Raw genomic sequence first — 18,545 nt, 5'->3', positions numbered from 1 at the left:
GTGCTAATCAGTTTAACCTTCAGGGTCCAAGTTGAACTATGCGGTTGTTCTCTGCACTTGGACCGGTACTTCTCTCTAGGGTTTTCGTCATACGTGTTCCTGGTTATGGTTATACACTTTGTTGTACGTCGCTCTGGATAAGAGCATCTGCCAAATGCCTGTAATGTAATGTAATATGCAGCTAGAACACACCCAGATGAAGTGAGGAATTGCCTGTGGACACCTCAGCAACTGGGGCTCTGTCCTCTGCACTGCAATGCGCCATCGATTGGTGCTTTTTTAACTGGATACATCAACCTGGAAGTCACTGAATATGGGTTGTTTCAGGGTTACTTCTGAATATAAGTATGACTTATTTCTCAACACTGGTTGTTTCAGGATTATTTGTGAATGCAGATTGTTTCAGGGATATTTATTAATTAGAGTTGTTGCATCCAAATATGGATTAGAGAAATTTTCTTGAGACCTGTTGCAGAATCATTACTGCGTGGACACTAATATCATAGGACTAGGTATTCAGAAACAGGAGTAAACACAAATGCTTTGTAGCATGGGCTGAGAAACAAGGTCTTATTAAAATTCTGTGATTTTTGAAGGGTTCGTAGTACAGCTGACTCCAGATATTGATCTAGATATTGAAGGTAATTGAAATTAATTCATTTTTCAATAATTGTTTTTTATTATGGGACCCAGAACAATGTAACAAATAATTAGGCATAATCAACTGAAAAGTCGATTTTTACTGGCAGTTCCTGTAATAATTCTGGGAGAGTAAGAATGGTAGTTTTTTTTGTTTTTTGTTTTAAAGCCACTCGCTTGTTTTTGCCATAAATAGATTAGTCCATTTCTTGCCTTTGAGAACTTGGAAGGTCTACTGAAGAGCTTTTGTATTGAGTGTGAATGCATTCGATTCCCCTGCTTTTTTGATGTGTCCCCTTGATGGAGCTCTTGCATCCTGCCTGACCCTTTGATTCTGTCCATCAGTGGAGAAAGTGAATTTCACATGGAGACTCAAGGGCTCCTTCTCCCTTATCGCCCCCTTCCCTGCTGTCAGTTCACCCTCCGTCTTCAGATTCCACGTACAAATCAAATTCTGCTCCCTAAGAGGGTCACAAGGTAGCCTTTGATGGAAAGGTAGGGGCTTTCAGATTGTTTTCGTAGTTCATTTTTTTCCCCCGCATATCCTGTGTGGTCCTCAGAAAGCACGTCTGATGTCTGCCGGTCAGGCCACGTGTGTGGAGCACTGAGCAGAGAAAACGAACTCGGCCATAGCAGGGCGGCGATTACAACAGCAGGGTTGTCCTTCTCCGTCATTCGGTCCTCGGAAGTCAGCTGTGTAAAATTGCGCTGTGCTCAGCGATCTGCTGTAACGCTGAAATATTTATGATGTTTTGGTGTTCCGCTCGGAAGCTTATTAGATGCGCTGTCTTTGCATAATGGCAGGACAACAAGTTCATGAATTATTTACTGCCCGGCATTTATTTGAAAGTGTTGAACATTAAAAAATTAAGCATCTCAGTTTGCAGGCCCACTGTAAGATCTCCATAAATCACCATGTATCCTGGGAGACATTAAACAAGTGTGTATAAACATATGTTTAAACATGTTTCTATGTCAATATATACTGCATGACTGTGAATGTGTTGCAATGTATACTGATATATATATTTAATCAATGCTGGCCCATGACTAAGAAAACAGAGAGGCAGACATAACTGAATCTTGTTTTCGAAGCTTGCTATTGTTATACAAAAATATGTATTTCAGCACAATAATTCATTTTGTACCTTTTGTTTAAATGATTTGAAAGAGTTACAAATATTTTCCATGTAATGTACAGTATAACAATTACAGTAATTATAATATAAGCTTGGAGAAAAAGAACAGTTTTCAAAAAGATGGTGGGGGTTGTGGAAACACAACTGCCAGGTTTGAATTTGTTTTATGGATAGGGTGCTTGGTTTTCAGAATTCATTTCAGTGTCCAAGGTTTGCTTTCTACAAGTGCAGAAAAATACTTTTCAGACAATTAAACTGTACGTATGTACAACGCCATAGTCTAAGCGTAGTACAGAATACACATAGTCCCCACTTTTAGAGGCAGTGTACACTGCAACCCGACTGGAATTCTCATTCTCTGAACACTTTCAAGCCTAGCTGAGTGAGCATGTGAACAACCATGATACATTCATGCACAGATGGAATGGGTTTCTTCAGTGTTGGGAAGTTTGAGAAGGGGAACGACATGTCCATCTACCTCAGGATTAATGTTTGCTGTCCGCTACCTTCCTTCCCAGCCTGGAAGCTCCTCTGTAATTATGTCCTGTGGGGTGTGAGGTGGCCACATGAGTACAGCTATCTCTCCATTCACATTCATCTGAGAAAGCCACCAGCCCACTGTGGCTGTTTAATTGATAGATTTGGCTCTCCGCTACCATTACACCCATAATGAAGCTCGCATCACGATGAGTGTGATCAGTAACGGGTGAGTGCAACCGTACTGAAACCTTATGATAATATGATTTATGCCTGTGCGATTGACGGGACACCCGGATATCAGTGTGCAGGCATCCAAGAGAAAAATTTGACCGATGAGGCACATGGGTGTTGTAGTCAATATACCCTTTGCCTGTGATTCAATGCAATTTACTGCCATTGTTAAGCAGAATTCCTCTGAATGACTGTACAAATGCCCCTCCCCCATTAGCCCCCACGTTCTCGCAGACAATTAGTTTCAGTAGGCTGCCCTTGAGCTCAGACGCAAAACAGTGGACTTATAAATGGTGGTACTGAGGCTTTGGGCGGGGCCAGCGGGGGTCTGAGGTGGCAAGCGGCCCGTGTCAGACCGTCTCCCGCGCCGCAGTCCATCACGCTCGGCCTCAGCTGCCAACAGGGGTGGCGAAACGACGAGGAAACGCGCGAGGGAGCCATCTGCCCGCGGCTGATAATGCTTTGGAGATGCGCTGCTCGCAGGGTAATTCGGGGGAGGGGCTCTGTGGGCTGATTTGCACCGTATAATGGGGTTGTGATCCAGGGATACCAGCGCAGAGGCATCATCTGAACACGCCCTGTGTCCTGCAGCGTGACTCAACACAGCCCTTCATCTGAAAGACTCCTGCTGAGAACCAGCTGTTATACTGTACACCCTCACTGTACCCGTACCCTTTATAGCAAACATTGACAGCGACAGCTACTATCACAGCCTCCAGATTAAGCACATTACAGGACACATTGTACAGAAAGTCATACGCTTTCGATTTGGTGGGATGTGAAAAGGAACAAAGGTTGTTTGTGTTTTTTTTTTTTGTACACTATTTTGTCTTTTCTCCTGATTTGGATTGTCCGGTTCTTTGAATGCCAACCTTGTCCCTGAATTTGGGCATAGGCAATCGCATATATTTTTACTTGGTTCTTATGTCAGGATATACCTTGTTTTACCAGTACACCGTTTTCTAACAGTTATACATTAATGTGCTTTACATCTTTTGACAATAATGAATAGGAACTGTATGAGCTTAGATTGTCCCTCTGATTTAGACTGGTTTCATAATGTAATGTCGGTTATTGCAGTCTCACCGTTGTGAAAGCGCACGTTTGTCACACAGCAGGGAGTGTATCCTCTAAGCAGCCGAGATGTCGGAGAACACTGTTCAGCTGCGTGCTTTTCTCTCGTCCTCTGAGGGCTCCCTTTCCCTGTGGATTCAATGCTTTTTCCTCCCTCCCCCCTCCCAAAAATATGGATGGTTCTAGGAGGGAGATTTTGTATTCATGTATGACTGATGTGTGGGAATTGCAGGGTTTCTTAGACATTTGCTGAATTTTCTTTTGTGGCTTGGAGCATGGACTGTGACAAGACGCCTCATCGTGCTGCTTCCGGAGTCAGAGTGGCAACTTGACTCCATCTAGTGGGATAAAGTTGTAATCCATCCAGAGTGTGTGTGCACGTATGCACGCTTGCGTGCGTGCTTGAATAGATTCATTATAGATTATACAGATAAATGCAAAAGTATTGAGTCAGTGACACAATTTTTGTTGTTTCGGCTCTGTACTCCCACACATTGGATTTGAAATAAAATATGAGGTTAAAGTGGAGACAAAGTTCAGTTTATACATAACCCCACCCCCCCCCCCCCCATTTTAGGGTAGGAAAAGTAATGGGACAGTTACTCAGCTGTTTTTTGGCCAGCTATGTATCATTGCTTTGTTAGTTTATGCACAAGAAAGCGTTGATCCCAGAGTTGATTCTAGATGTGGAATTTGCGTTTGGAGTCTGCAGCTGTTGTCTCTCAACATGAAGGCCAAATAAGTGTCAATCTCAGTAAAGCAGGCCATCATGAGGCTGAATGATCAGAATGAACTGATCAGTGACATAGCCAAAACATTGCGTGTGTCAAAATCAGCTGTTTGATACATTGTTATGAAGCAAGAATGGTGAGTACTGGTGAGCTCTGCAATAGCAATCTGTACAGTATATATCACATTGTGTAGGCTAATGGATCAATATATGAACCCAAAATAGGCATGCCTTCTAGTTTAGAACAAAATTTCCATTTTGCTAAACAATTGTTTATTTTCTACCAACTAAACCAGGCTTCAGTTTGAAAGGGTAGTCTCATATTAATGCTTAAATTGAAGCTGACAATGAAGTGATAAATTAATAATAAATCACATGTAAGCGCTGCTACTGCCTCTAGACAAGCAATTCTGCCTTAAAACAATAATAACCAATGCTGAGTTGTGTCTGTTTGAGGTTTTATGTGATGGCCACCAGTTTTGTCTCAACTTTTCATGACTTGTGTTTATCAAAAAGTAACCTTTTGTTCTTCTCAGATTGAGAGTGTTACTTTTAAATGTCATAAGGGTTCACAGAGTTGCAGCAGAGCCCCAAGAACACAACAGAATTTGGGGCCAGTGCCTGTTTTCACACAGCGATGCGTCTGGTGTGAGCCACCTCCCTCAGTCCCCAGTGTGCAACGGTCGCAGTATTGTCTGCATTGTGGACTGATGCCTGAGCCTGTCCTGTGGACGGGTTCCCTGGGCACAGGCTGCAGGGAGGGCTTTCAGACGCCTCAACCTGAATTAGTGTCGCGCAAAACTGTCCCCTGTCACAGGCCTTCACTAGTGCGTCTGCCTGCCTCTTCTTTTTAAGGAACTTTTCATTTCAAGTTTGAAGTTTCAATTCTGGAAGATTCACTGGTAAAATTGTCCTGTTCCTACAGGTCAGTTTTGCCTGTGGCATTACAGAATTGTTTCTACAAAACTGTAGGCTTCATTTGCTGCTGTTTACTGTATTTTTTAACATTGTATAAATATGCAACAAATAGGTACGCTGCATGTATGTTGTTTGTTGTTTCTCAGTTTTAAGTTTGAGAGGCTTATATTTCTATACTGGTCAGCTCTATGGTGATTAGTTTATTACTAAAAAAAGAAAATGGAGAAGACAAATCCACGATAGTGACTGTGTATCAGAACTAATTGCTGGTTCTGATCATGGTACATTTTGATGTCTGTGTGAATAGCTGCATAATACATGAACTCTCTCAATAATGAAAGGCCTTCAAAGTCTAATTAGCTTAATAAAGTTCAAGATTATTAAAGAGAAAAATTACACATCACATGAATATGGAGTTTATTTATGTATAATGGTCTTTGAAGCATCTATTAGAGTCTGCATATTCTGATTGTAGGGACTGAAAATGAGGAGTAGAAGGGGATGAGTGCCATCTTGTGATAGAATGAGGCAATTGTAAAATGTGCAAAACAACATGCCCTTCACATCGAAAGGAAGCTCAAATTACACTCAAATTACATTACTTGGGGCAGATTCATCTATACTGCATAAAATGACTAAGACAAGTTCATTAGGTTAAGTGACACACTAAAACTTGGAAAATTAAACCATTCAAGAGTATTTAAATGGACTGCTGTAGTAACAATTGTTATTGTTTTGTATTTTGCAGATTTTTGATCGTGCTGGGGTGTTTGATCTTGGCCATATTAACCACTTTTAAGGAGCATGAAAAAGTTTCAGCACACTGGCTTGTAATATTGGTAAGTGAACCATTCTGTATTTGAAATGAAACTAAATTTTAAATTAATTCAGTTTGCTGGCAATTACATTTCCATTGTAAACCAAAACTGATCTCATATAAAGTTTGATTTCACAGCGATTATCAAGGCTGCATTCATTTAAACCCCAGAAATGTTTCAGTGTGCCAAACAAATGTGTCCTGTTAGTGGAGACTGTGAGCTGGAATGTGTTCGTGTCTGTGCATTTCATTGGCTCATAGGAAACCTTTACGATATTCATCTTCGGTGCGGAGTTTGTGCTGAGAATATGGGCTGCTGGGTGCTGCTGTCGGTACAAAGGATGGAGGGGGCGCCTCAAGTTCGCCCGGAAACCACTTTGCATTTTAGGCAAGTAGGTCCGACTGGACATGGGCTCTGAGTGCCTCAGTGCAGACCAGTGTCATTTAGGCACTGTTCTCAGTTCCGATCCCTCAGTCTGTATACTGGATTACAAGGACTCACCTCTCCACAGATGCTGTACATGAACTTTTTCAAATAAATGCTGATTCAGGGACCAAATCGTAGGATTATGTTCACACACTGCCTGTACAGTTTTAGGTAAATGTACTGTGACATGGTGTCTTACACTGCACAGTGAGATATGGTGGCATATGTTGTACTAAAGTGTGGTGCGCTATGGTATTTTACAATGTGTGGTATGATATGGTGTAATACAAATTAATATAGTGTGAGATCTGTTATGGTGAAACAGGATTCAAGGTCTAGAACATTTCAACTTCTGACATTTGCCTTTTTTTGGCAATCACCAAAATCAGTTCCCAGTACTAAGTTTGTGAGGGACAAACAAACACTTTTTAGTACAAGCCACAGTGTCCAGTGTGATGAGGTGCGATAGCACGGTGCGTGATCATGTGATGGCTCCGCTGCCTCCCCTCTGACAGACATCTTCGTGCTGATCGCCTCGGTGCCGGTGGTGGCGGTGCGGAACCAGGGCAACGTGCTGGCCACGTCCCTCAGGAGCCTGCGCTTCCTGCAGATCCTGCGCATGCTGCGCATGGACCGGAGGGGCGGGACCTGGAAGCTCCTGGGATCCGCCATTTACGCCCACAGCAAGGTATGATCCCTCCTCCCCCGATTTTAAAGAATGACAGCCACATTTGACTTGTTCCTATCTCCATCATATTTCTACTGGAAATCTGAAGGGCATACTTGACTGAAGCTGTTCATGCATTTTGTGAAATTTTGCAAATTCAGGGAGACTAGCAGACCCAAGAGTTTTTATACTTTACGTATTTGTTGCCTCAGCAATACTGCGGCACTTTCACTGAAGTTGGCATATACAGAGATGGATGCACAGTGAGACCTTTGCCTGGAATGAGTCGGTGGAAATGAGCCGAACGTACACAAGTCTGGTTAAAGCGCGGTCAACCGTCTGAAACAGTCAGGGCTGATTCACCTCTGCATTCTCCAGGAACTCATCACTGCCTGGTACATCGGCTTCCTGTCCCTCATCCTGGCCTCCTTCCTGGTATACCTTGTGGAGAAGGATGACATCACCGCGGAGGTGCCGGGCGGCGAGAACCCCACAGGCCAGCCCACGCCACAGGACTTTGACACATATGCCGACGCCCTGTGGTGGGGCCTGGTAAGAGAGCGTCCATCCCGAGCGCTGGCCCCCTTTCCACCTGATCCCTCCTTTAATTGCTGTGGAAGCCAACACCTGGGGCTCGTCCATGGAGGACCTCCTCTGTCCCATGGGTTTCAAAATCCTGGTGGTCTGCAGTGTCTGCTGGTTTTCAGTGTGTTATAGCACCAGAGATTAATTTAAGTCATTGATTGGCTAACAGATCCTCACAGTTTGTTCTCAAGTCCTTACCTGTCTGCAGATTTAAAGGAAACCAAAAATACCCACTGATACGGTGGTGCTCCAGGACATGAGTTTGACACTCAGCTCTATCCTGTCATATGTTGTTTGAGGGAATGCATAACAGTGTTCAATGGCATTGAGAAACCACATTCTTACATCAGACACCAACTGGCTGGACGCTATGTACTGTAAAGACATTGTGCCTCCCTGTTCTGCAGATCACCCTGACTACCATTGGCTACGGGGATAAGACACCGAAGACTTGGGCCGGCCGGCTGCTGGCCGGCACCTTCGCTCTCATAGGCGTGTCTTTCTTCGCTCTGCCTGCAGTGAGTGACAGCCTGTGTGTTTTCCTCAGTTTGCTGAGAGGTTGGCTGTGTCAAAACTGAGTCCATCTGACTGCTGAGTGCACCGTGTTCATTTGCTTGTAAAAATTTATCAGGATTCGACTCCTGTGAATATGTCATAACTAAGTGATGGTTATAGGCATGGTGATAATGATAATGATTATTATTGTTCTTGCTGCTACTTATTTTTACCACTTATTAATTTATAATTATTGATGGCTTGACCACAACCACAAAAAAGATATTGTGCTGGTCAACATTGTTGGCATCTTTGGTTAATGCTGTTCCCACTGGGATGTGGGTATAGTATTACTGTGGGTAGCTGTTACTGAAAAATATGTCTGTTTCCCAGGGAATTCTGGGCTCAGGGCTGGCTCTGAAAGTACAGGAACAGCACAGGCAGAAGCACTTTGAGAAACGCAGGCATCCTGCTGCTGGACTTATCCAGGTGACCATTTCTCTGTCTTCACACTGCTTTCCAACTTCTCTGTGAATCCAGTTTGGCACTGATCTATGCAGACCTGACAAATGCATCGGGCGTTATTTATGAAGCATTCACAGCATGTTTATGTTCATTAGGGCTAAACGCTTTATGCTAAATGCTTTAACATAAAAATTAGATTTGAAGTGATGAGAACCTCAGGTGAATGGACGCAAATTCAGCATTCACTAAGACAACATCCAGTTTCAACAAAATAGGAGTCTTATTAAGCAAGATGTGAATGCTTCATGATAAATACCCATGGTTTTATATTTCAGCAGAAATAACTACCACACTACTTAATATTAAGGATAGTTTGGTACTGTGCAGCAAGTCTGTTGTAATTTCCACATCAAAAATCATGATTTCTACATGCTACTGTAGTAAAGCTGCAATTGATGACAGTGTGAACAAGAGTTATGATAGATAAGCTGCAATATTCAATAGTCCTCATGCTTTTCCCATCTGCCCGCAGTCGGCATGGCGATATTATGCCACCAATCCTATCAGGGAAGACCTCGTTGCCACCTGGAGATTCTATGAGACTGTCATCTCCCTACCCTGCTTCAGGCAAGTAATCAGCATGCTTTCAGAAAGGTGGTCTTACCAGTGAGCCCTATGGTGCTCAATTATTCATCTATTTGTGAAATAGAGAAACACTGAGGAATCACAAAAACCAAATGTGGCTACTCTTCTGTAATAGTGCTACAGTATGCGCGGATGTTTATTTAATTTATTTTTTGTTTGTTTTTGCCAATGCAATATCTTTTCCATCCTTATTCACCATGTTTTTACAATCATGCTATTTGCTGCATTACTGCCTTTGTGTTACTTTTGAATGTTTATTCTGCATGAGCCGAATTAGACTAATATCAAGGCCTTGGTTTCCTTAGCAACTTGGATCCTGGCCAAACATCCCGACCAGCATTTTTACAATTTTCTGTTTTATTATTAATTAATCTGCGTATGCAGGCCATTTGTTTGTGAGTGATATTATTTGGCATTGCTACTATTGTTTTATCATTTGTTCATTTTTTTATATTCAGTTTGCATGAGATAAATTAGGCTGAAGTCGTGGGTTTTGTTTCCATTGAAACCTGGATTCCTGGCACAATATCAAGAACTATATCTGAAAGGTAATAAAGGTGTCAGCTTGTTTAAATTATCGCTTCTGTATATGTCTGAATATCTGTTTCAGTGTAAATTAATCAGGGTTAATTAGCTTTCAGAGCAGTGATGATAAAAGTGGTGCATTGGTAGAGCAGAACTGAACCTTTTCAACTTCTTCAGAACTATTCATTTTCAAAATTCGAATGATCAAGTTTTGATAGATTAGTTCTTTTTGTGTGAACAGATGTGCAGAATGGCACTAGTAATGTTTGGAGGGTTTCATTAGTGTGATTTTATAAAAAATAGAATGCTTTGTATTTTAAAAAATTATTAAGTTTATCAAGTGTCTTTTCGTTACCCCTTTCCCATCTAAAGGAAGGATCATTTGGAAGGAATGGCAAGGTATGTCACTTTTCTCTCTGGAAATACTGCTGGCTCACAGTGCTTTTAGGTTCACACAGCCCTGGGTAATGTCTTTTCAACCCTCAGTACAGCTATTATCGAGGCGTATGAGTGTACATGAGAACTCTGCCCTTCGAAATAAAGTTTGAATCGAAAGATTAATGAAGATCCTAAAATAGCCGTCTTTAAATAGCCTTCTATATTAATCTATGCCTAATGTGTCTTTAGCAGTGAGTAAGTGGTTAATGGCCACCATTAAATATGTATTAAATATGAAATAGAGTCTCACATTCCCTGTTAACTAATGAGGAAGTCACTGCTGTTAATTAAGTTTCAAGGTTTTCTTGGCATTTGGACTTTGAGTTTGTATCTCAATTATCCCTCTGCCATTAATGAGTAGCTGTCAGACTGCCCTAAAACAGTGCTCGGTGCTTTTAAACAGGATTTATTCGAGTTGTAATTAGTTGTCTGGTCGTGTTGTAAATGTCCCCTTAACCACTCTGTCTAGCCTTAACAAGGAACCACATTAAAAACTATCATTGGAAAATGAAGGATGTGATTGATTTATGGTCATAAGGAACAGAGAATCGTTTAGCCCCCCACCCCCCCACATATTTCTCCTTCACATCACCATAACTAATGTGTGCTAGGATCGTGTACAGATCGAACATTGCGTTCATGACCTTAACCAGCAAGTTTAGTGTCTGACTGTAAAAAACTGAGTGTGCTTAATTAAATCTCCTCATCAGAACCCCTCGGCTCCTGCAGGTCACAGTTTCAATTAAGCTGCAATGCTGTGTGTTTTGATCAAGCAGCAGTGCATTTTCATAATCCCATAGACAAATTAGCACAAATTACAGGCCACCAGCAATGCCAATACAGGCAAAATGTTGCATCATTACCACATTCTGCCGAACAGTTTTATGTTATTGATGGCATGGATAGTCTGAGTTTGGCACACACTACAATACAGGTTTTACACTGATTTAGCAAACTTAATTAGCATGGTTCACCTGTTACAGGTATACATTAGTAATTCTTAATAGAAAGTGTTGCCTGCAACCCGCTTTAATGGTAATGCAGAACTGAAATATCCATGGTAGAGGTGGATTACATTGTACATTGGGGGTCGTCTGAAGAACTAAAGCTGCTGTAAGGGTGTGCAGTTTTCACAAAGGGTTTCCCAAGGTAACTTTGAGAGCCATAAAAACAAATAAGCTAACTTCTTAAGCATAAATTCAATTTTCTAATTTTGTGAAAGTCTGTTTTCAGTCAGCGTGGGATGTCTTATTGCTCTTTGTGGTCCGTCTGCCTGTTAGCATTTCTCTCACGCCCAGAGCTGTTCCAGGAGAGTGCTTTTGTTTGTGCTCTCAATGACGTGCGGTCCCCCGAGCAATTGGTGTGCAATGTCGATTGAAGGTGAAGCCAGCCACATGTAACCAAGGCTTCTCTTGTCACCTTGACTGTATAAATCCTGGGCAGTTGCTCTTGGGGGAACTCTCTGCTGGTGGGTGCAGCTAAAACACAGGTGACTGATACAGTGCCATGGCTCATAATTCAGAAGTAAAACCTGGCCATGGCAAGGCTAATTCCCACAGGGCTATATGCATTTACTCTAGCATTCCTCAGGGAGGGAGGGGTTTTCCTGCCTCATTGGGAATTAGCAGCTCTGATTGGTCATATCTCGTTTTTACCAGAAAGGTTACGCCTCCCTGGCAAGGCTTTGTTTCCTCTCACTGTACCCACATTGTCCGCCATGTTTGCTAGCCCTGCTGCCTCACAGTTCACCTCCCTTGCAGCCCTAATTACACTGTATCACATCGGAGTCCAGCTCCAGTGGCTTGGCCTACTAGCCACTCGTCTACTTTTTTTTGCTGCCTGCTAATCCACACCCATTGCCCTGTATTGAATTGCCTTCCAAATCCTTGTTGGCAGCAGACCGAAGTCAGAGCAAGTGATCCTGCCAAACTGAAGGGGAGCATGTGTTTTAAGCATCAGTGTTAGGATCTAGGAGTCGGGCATTAGTGGTGTCGACATTATCGGCACTTTTCCGAACGACCTGGCAGAGATGACCAAATGTTCTGCCCCATACCGGGTGACAAATTAGCCTCAATGGAGTGAACAACATGCCGCTTGAGTCATCTCTTTAGCCCTCACTCCGGCCTGTCAGAATAATTTCCCGCTCGTCTACAGGAAAAAAAAAAACGGCCTAAATTGAGTCGTTGAAGACACGGCGAGAGGAATTACGCTGCCACGGAGGGTAAATTGCTGAGTTGAGGGGAGGGGGTGGACGCGGTGACCTTTGACGGCTGGCCCGTCCAGCGGGGGGACGGTTACGCCGTTCTGAGGCTTTGTCACCTGCGGCCGCCCCGGCAATCACGCGTAATTTTCCCGTCTTTATCCGCTCGCAGGCAGCGATCGGCGAGAATGCCTTTGTCCATGTCCATTCCCGACTTAATGCCCCCTCATTCTGCGGACTCTCAGCGCCTCAATCTGCCGCCTTTATGCCGCTCGGGTGATAGAGGGCCATATTGTGCCTTCTGTGTGGGAGCGGAGCGGAGAATACGTTTCAGGGAGCTACTTTTCCCCAGCCGGGGGAACGGGGGTTTAGATTTACAGGGTGGTTCTGTCGCTGCCAAACATCATCAGTAATTCCAGAATAAAGAGCTCTACTTTCTGGCAGCCTTTGAATCTTCCCTCGTGCACAAAGGCAGAATCTGGTTGTGCAGAAGCGATGGACTGTAATACCCCTGAGAAGCGGGCAGCAAGACGAAACCAAGACGTAGGGAGAACAGGCTTAATCTTTACAGCACTGTGTCCCAGTTTCATCAGCTACTGTTTCTTCTCAATATACAGAGTGCCACCTACCATAATTGGTTGAAGAAGTCTAGAGTTATTTTTCCAGTGTTATAAATAATTCAGCTTATTGCGATCAACTGACAGACTGTTTTAATTTTTTGGCCGCTGTTTTTGTTCTTTGGTTGCTGCTCGTCATTGGCTAAGATTTGCCAACTGTACTGCAGGCAGTTGTTCCATACAAGCTTAAGAAATCTGTGGCATATTTATTTCCAGAGATGAGTTGTACTGCATGTGACCCAAATAAATATTTTTCTCAAATTGCCCTGATGCAAAGTTCAGGCAAACTGAGAATCAACATGGGTTTTCCCACATTTCCTATGGATTATCATGGATTCATGTAGAATATGCAGTTGGGTGAGCAGTGTTATTGGCAGGTGACAGATTGCCTGCAGGGTTTTTTTCAACCCTTTTAAAATTCAAATACCTAGGCTTGTATTTGTTTATAGTTGCTGGGGCATTTAATAGTGGTTCAGCTCATTTGTTTGTCTCTCTGCCATTATCACTTTAACAGAGTTGGTTTGAAGCTCGGCTTTGGGCTTATTGGAGTTTATCAGTTTAATGGAGGAGGCCAAAACAAGATAATTAGGCCTAGAATGAGCTATCATTCAAAGTACCCAAGTTAATTAAAAACTGGCTGAAGCCTCTTAGTTAAGCATATTCTGTTCTAGCTGGCTGTGGCGTCTGCCAGTTGAGAACTGTGGCAATTTTGGTTCAGGCTGCTTTAACCTTTCAGAGCAACTGAAAGGATTGAATAACAGCCACAAATGTCCAAGCAGAAGGCCATCATGGAGATAAATCCACACTATTAATTGAATCAAAGGTTATTCATTCATTGAGAAAAGGTCTGAAAATTTAATACTGGCCTCCGATTAAAAGAATTGTCTTGTTAAATGCATTTGAACCATTACATCCAGTTTAGAGAGGTTTTTGCACCAAGAGGTTAGAATAGTTGCCGATGCATTAAAGAGCACTGACGTACACTTTTGTACAAGTTTGTGGCCCTACTTTGCAAAAGATTTCCCCTTCCATTCATGTACACCCATGCAGTTGAATTCATAAAGGAATTTCAGTTTATGCTGTAAGCGGTCGTAGGTTGCACAGCATTTGCAAGGAGGAGCCCAGGATGGTGATATGAGGTGATAAAAATCAGGAAAGGTTTGGTACGACCAAGGATTTAATATTTGACCTATAACGCCTTATAATGGCAATAAAATATTTATTTATTAAGCACTGATAGAAAGGGGGTTCTCAGTGTGACAGAAGAAAAGTTGTAACTATACATTTGATTTCAGGATGGATGGAAAGTTGTTTGACATTTAATTTGCTTTAAATTTACAACTCAACATAGACACTTCAATCCGATCCAGTTTGTTGCTGATAAAAACGGTCGTATAGTCAAACCAAATTGCTGTCTTTCAAAATGAAAATGCATAAAAACAGACCTGTCTCAGCTGAATAAACATGTTAGTGTGTGTGTGTGTGTGTATGTCTGTGTCTGTGTGTGTGTGTGTGTGTGTGTGTGTATGTCTGTGTCTGTGTGTGTGTGTGTGTGTGTGTGTGTGTTTGCGTGCATGCTGTGGTGTGGTGGATAGTAGTGCTTCAGTTCTTCTTCCTCCCCCCCCCAGCCAAAAGTTGAGTCTTCTGGAGCGTGTACGCTTGCCCAACCCTCGTGTCCCCACCTCCATGAAGGGCAAGCTGCTGATGCCCCTGAACCCGGACTCCATACAGGAGAGCCCCACCAAGGAGCCCAAGCCAGCAGGCTTCAGCAACCGCGAGAGGTTCCGCACGGCGTTCCGCATGAAGGCCTACGCTCTCCGACAGAGCTCCGAAGGTAAAGGGGGGAGGGGGAGGGGGAATAGGAGAGAGCTTCCAACTGCGCCCTATTGGCTCCAATTTCAGGCAGGGGATGTGTCAGGACCTGGAGACTCGGATAATCTCTGATTTCATCTTCCCACCAGCAGTGAGTCACCCTATGTTTTGAGGTTCTTTTTTGTTTTACATTTGGGCAAGATGTAGGTCACCTACTGCGTAACAGAAATGACATCAAACTTTACTACAAAGGGGAATTGTCTGCTAAAAGATAAGCATGCCCTATTGACACTAGAAAAGCCATTTCTTTTTTACTTTATATTACCACCAGCATTGTCCAGCATTACAGCATCGAATTCTCTACTCACAATGACCTCATTTCATAAAGATTATGAAACCATATGTTGCAAAACTATTTTATTGAAATAAAGGACACAACTGAATCAACAGTTGAAATGAATGAATCTTGTTTGATTATATAAGTGGAATAAGTATTGATAATGCTTTTGTGAGCAATTTGTATCGAAGGCTCTGTCATCAAGTTGCTGAATAGCATGCTGAAGGGGAGACCGACACATTTGCCTGCTGCCTGTTGTCTGGTGGGGCTTTTTGTGAAGAAAATGGCACAAACTGCAAAACTGAGTAGATTTTTTTTATTCAAACACAGTCATTTTAATTTTAAGACAAAATATTTAGGAAAAGTCACAGAAGGAGGAGGATATTGCATTTTAAGTGTTGGAGCAATTTTTGTTTAAAAATCTAAACACCCAATGGCATCACCTCTGGCCCTTCTAGCGTTAAAGCGATGAAAGCTCTGTTCTGGTTTTCGAAGTGTTTTCAAATGTGTTCATTTGTTCCCTGCATGCTTTGCCGACTTCTGTATTTAAATACTGAAGTCTACATTGTACAGAGTCCCCCAGGGACCATGGAGAAAATTGTGATAAATCGTTCCCTCAAATGAGCAAATTTGTAATCTATTCCCTCGTAATAGTTAGTAATCTGTGCCCTCCCATTACAGTGTCAACTCATGTTTGGTATTATGTGGTGTTCTGTGCATGCAGAGTGGGTAAGATGCGTTTAATGTTTGCTTATAAAGTATTGATAACATTAAATGTAAGGGTGGTCATCAGGGTCATTTGAGGGAACAAATAATCAATTTGAGGGCACCAATTAGTAATTTGAGGGAACATATCAAGTCATTTGTGGTCATGAATAAGTAATTCAAGAGAGTGATTGATAATTTGAGGGTACAGATTACTAATTTGAGGGAAAGATTTATCAGATTTTTCTCCCTTGAGACTTAGGGGGCTGTGCAGAGTTGTATGACAGAAATATCAGTCATATCACTTGGGATTGATTATATTGTCTTCATGCTATGAAGTCTCAAGATGATTTAGAGAGACACCATTTTTGAGACAGTCAACCAATAGAAGGTAGCTGCGGAATTAATTGTCCACAGTGATTTCTATTGTATGATCTATGCACTTAGTTACCAAATGTGGCAGGTTGATGATTACATGATCATCAATGTCATTGGCCACTTCCCAGAGGTTATCAGAGCTTGGGGAGCTTTTCAAAGGACCTTAATGCTGTATCTAGATTCTCTATTTTCTTACTCATCCTCAACAGATGCTGGGGCTCCCCCCGACCCCGTGTGTGAGGAAAGGGGTTTCCCCCCAGATATTCTCCTGGAGGAGATGATCCCTACGCTGAAGCTGGTCATCCGGGCTGTCAGGTGAGGGCAGCTCCACACACATGCCTGCAGAGGTTTGTGAAATGGGAGAGACCACACTCATGCCTGTCCGAATATTCAAAAGTTTTTGAAATGGAAAGAAACAATTATGTAGATTATAAACACGTCACTCATTTATAACCACGGTAAATGCAACTGATTTTTATCTTACTGTGGGATACCATTCATCCAGAGCAAAGCACTGTGTTTAAAGCCATGCCCAAACAAGCACAGGAAGCCCAAATTACAGGTAAGGCAGATCAGAGTTCAGCGTTATAAGAGGCATTCCTCAATGAGGCTATTATTGTGGATGAAAACTGACCAGTGATAATCTGGGTAAACAGTGCCTGTAGAGTAACCCATCTAAAGAGGGCGGTGTGGTATGCTATCCTATTCCAGAAGCACATAGTAGTTTGCATGGGAAAAGCTATATTGCTCAGATTCCATGTACTGTTGTAAGGATTAATTGCAGGGAGCTGAGAGATGTAGCATCCACTGCACTCTCTGTAGGTCTCACTCATCCCTAGCCTTTATCTCAGGGTGAAAAGAGCCCTGAATGGGTGATGCTCCTCAGGGATTCGATTTAGAGTTTGGTCCCCTCAGTATTGTTCAAGGTTGGTGCTGTTCTAGCACAAGCTACCACAGGGAAGCTATTGCGTCCGCACCATTAAAGGTGACCAGATTTTCTCCCTTTCACGACGGTTGTAGACTGCTGATTCCCTGAGACTCTTCCCATGGTGTGTCCCATTGAGTTCCGCTTGACCCAGGTGTTTGGACTCTGCACTCATATGAACCCTGTTTGTTCCACAGGATAATGAAATTCCTCCTGAACAAAAAGAAGTTCAAGGAGACTTTGAGGCCTTATGACGTCAAGGATGTGATCGAGCAGTACTCTGCAGGGCACCTGGACATGCTCTGCAGAATCAAATACCTCCAGACTAGGTAACGGCACACTGCTCCAGTCTATCCAGCATGTTTATCCAGCAGTCTACTCAGTGCCTTTCAGCCAAGGGGCCTCCAGATCTGCAGCATTACGGATCTACAGTTCTATTAAGATGATAAAAAGGTTATGCGTTTGCTTATGAGAGATGTTGAAGCCAGCTTGTGGCTGCACATGCTCATTATAGCAAAACATTAATCATTTGTCATAACTTCATTGCGTCTCATTGAAAAATGGCTAGGGTGGTGTTATACATGATGTATAGTAGTTCGCTAAAGTCTAAAGCTTGGAGAGATATTGCTGGGTCATTAGAAGGTGGGAACTGATAACATCAATGTCTTATTAGTCTTATAAATATCCAATAAATAATAGAGATAAGCTTGAGTTCCACACCTGCGTGATGCGTAGCCACCATTTTGTGCCAACAGACAATGGCAGAAAGAGCTCTTATATCACCACTGAAACTGTCCAGTTGTTCAGTATTAACCCAGATGCATGTTACTTGAAGGATTCATGGGCAAACCCTAAAATGTTTTTTAGGTACTGTGCCCAGACCCCTGCTTTCTAATAAAGGTTTTGTGTTTTGTACTCTTGTCATATTGCAGAATCGACATGATCTTGGCTCCCGGACCCCCGTTAACCCCAAAACACAAGAAGACTCAGAAAATGCCATTCACCTACCCATCCCAGCAGTCTCCCAGGTTCAGTGTCTCTTTTGTCCTCTATACATGCTACATTCCTCCTTTGAACATACATTTTGTTACAGTATTTCTGGATAGATGGATGCAATAATGGTTTAGTTGATACCTTAACCAGTGCATTTCAGCATCTAAAATTAGACATCCTATTTTTTTCCCTTTCAGACATGAGCCCTACCTAGCCAAAGCATCCATGCCAGAGCCTGAAGACCAAAGCATGATGGGAAGATTTGTCAGAGTGGAGAGACAGGTACTGGTGCAGGATTTAGTA

At 42.6% G+C, this 18,545-nt stretch overlaps 1 protein-coding gene across 1 annotated transcript in view; it reads left to right on the top strand.

Annotated features, from left to right (window-relative positions):
- kcnq3 (potassium voltage-gated channel, KQT-like subfamily, member 3) overlaps positions 1-18,545 on the top strand; it is an 89,150-nt gene that overhangs the window by 64,786 nt on the left and 5,819 nt on the right. Inside the window, exons 2-14 of the mRNA XM_035430861.1 lie at positions 5,960-6,050; positions 6,290-6,416; positions 6,971-7,143; positions 7,501-7,674; positions 8,115-8,225; positions 8,596-8,691; positions 9,200-9,294; positions 10,210-10,236; positions 14,721-14,926; positions 16,534-16,639; positions 17,447-17,578; positions 18,182-18,277; positions 18,440-18,524. Coding sequence (XP_035286752.1) covers positions 5,960-6,050; positions 6,290-6,416; positions 6,971-7,143; positions 7,501-7,674; positions 8,115-8,225; positions 8,596-8,691; positions 9,200-9,294; positions 10,210-10,236; positions 14,721-14,926; positions 16,534-16,639; positions 17,447-17,578; positions 18,182-18,277; positions 18,440-18,524 — 1,519 coding nt within the window. The remainder of the gene's footprint in view (positions 1-5,959; positions 6,051-6,289; positions 6,417-6,970; positions 7,144-7,500; positions 7,675-8,114; positions 8,226-8,595; positions 8,692-9,199; positions 9,295-10,209; positions 10,237-14,720; positions 14,927-16,533; positions 16,640-17,446; positions 17,579-18,181; positions 18,278-18,439; positions 18,525-18,545) is intronic.

Source organism: Anguilla anguilla, chromosome 8 (assembly GCF_013347855.1).
Source record: "Anguilla anguilla isolate fAngAng1 chromosome 8, fAngAng1.pri, whole genome shotgun sequence".
Lineage (NCBI taxonomy): Eukaryota > Metazoa > Chordata > Actinopteri > Anguilliformes > Anguillidae > Anguilla > Anguilla anguilla.
Note: the sequence above shows the minus strand (reverse complement) of the source record. Positions and strands in the feature narration are given on the sequence as shown.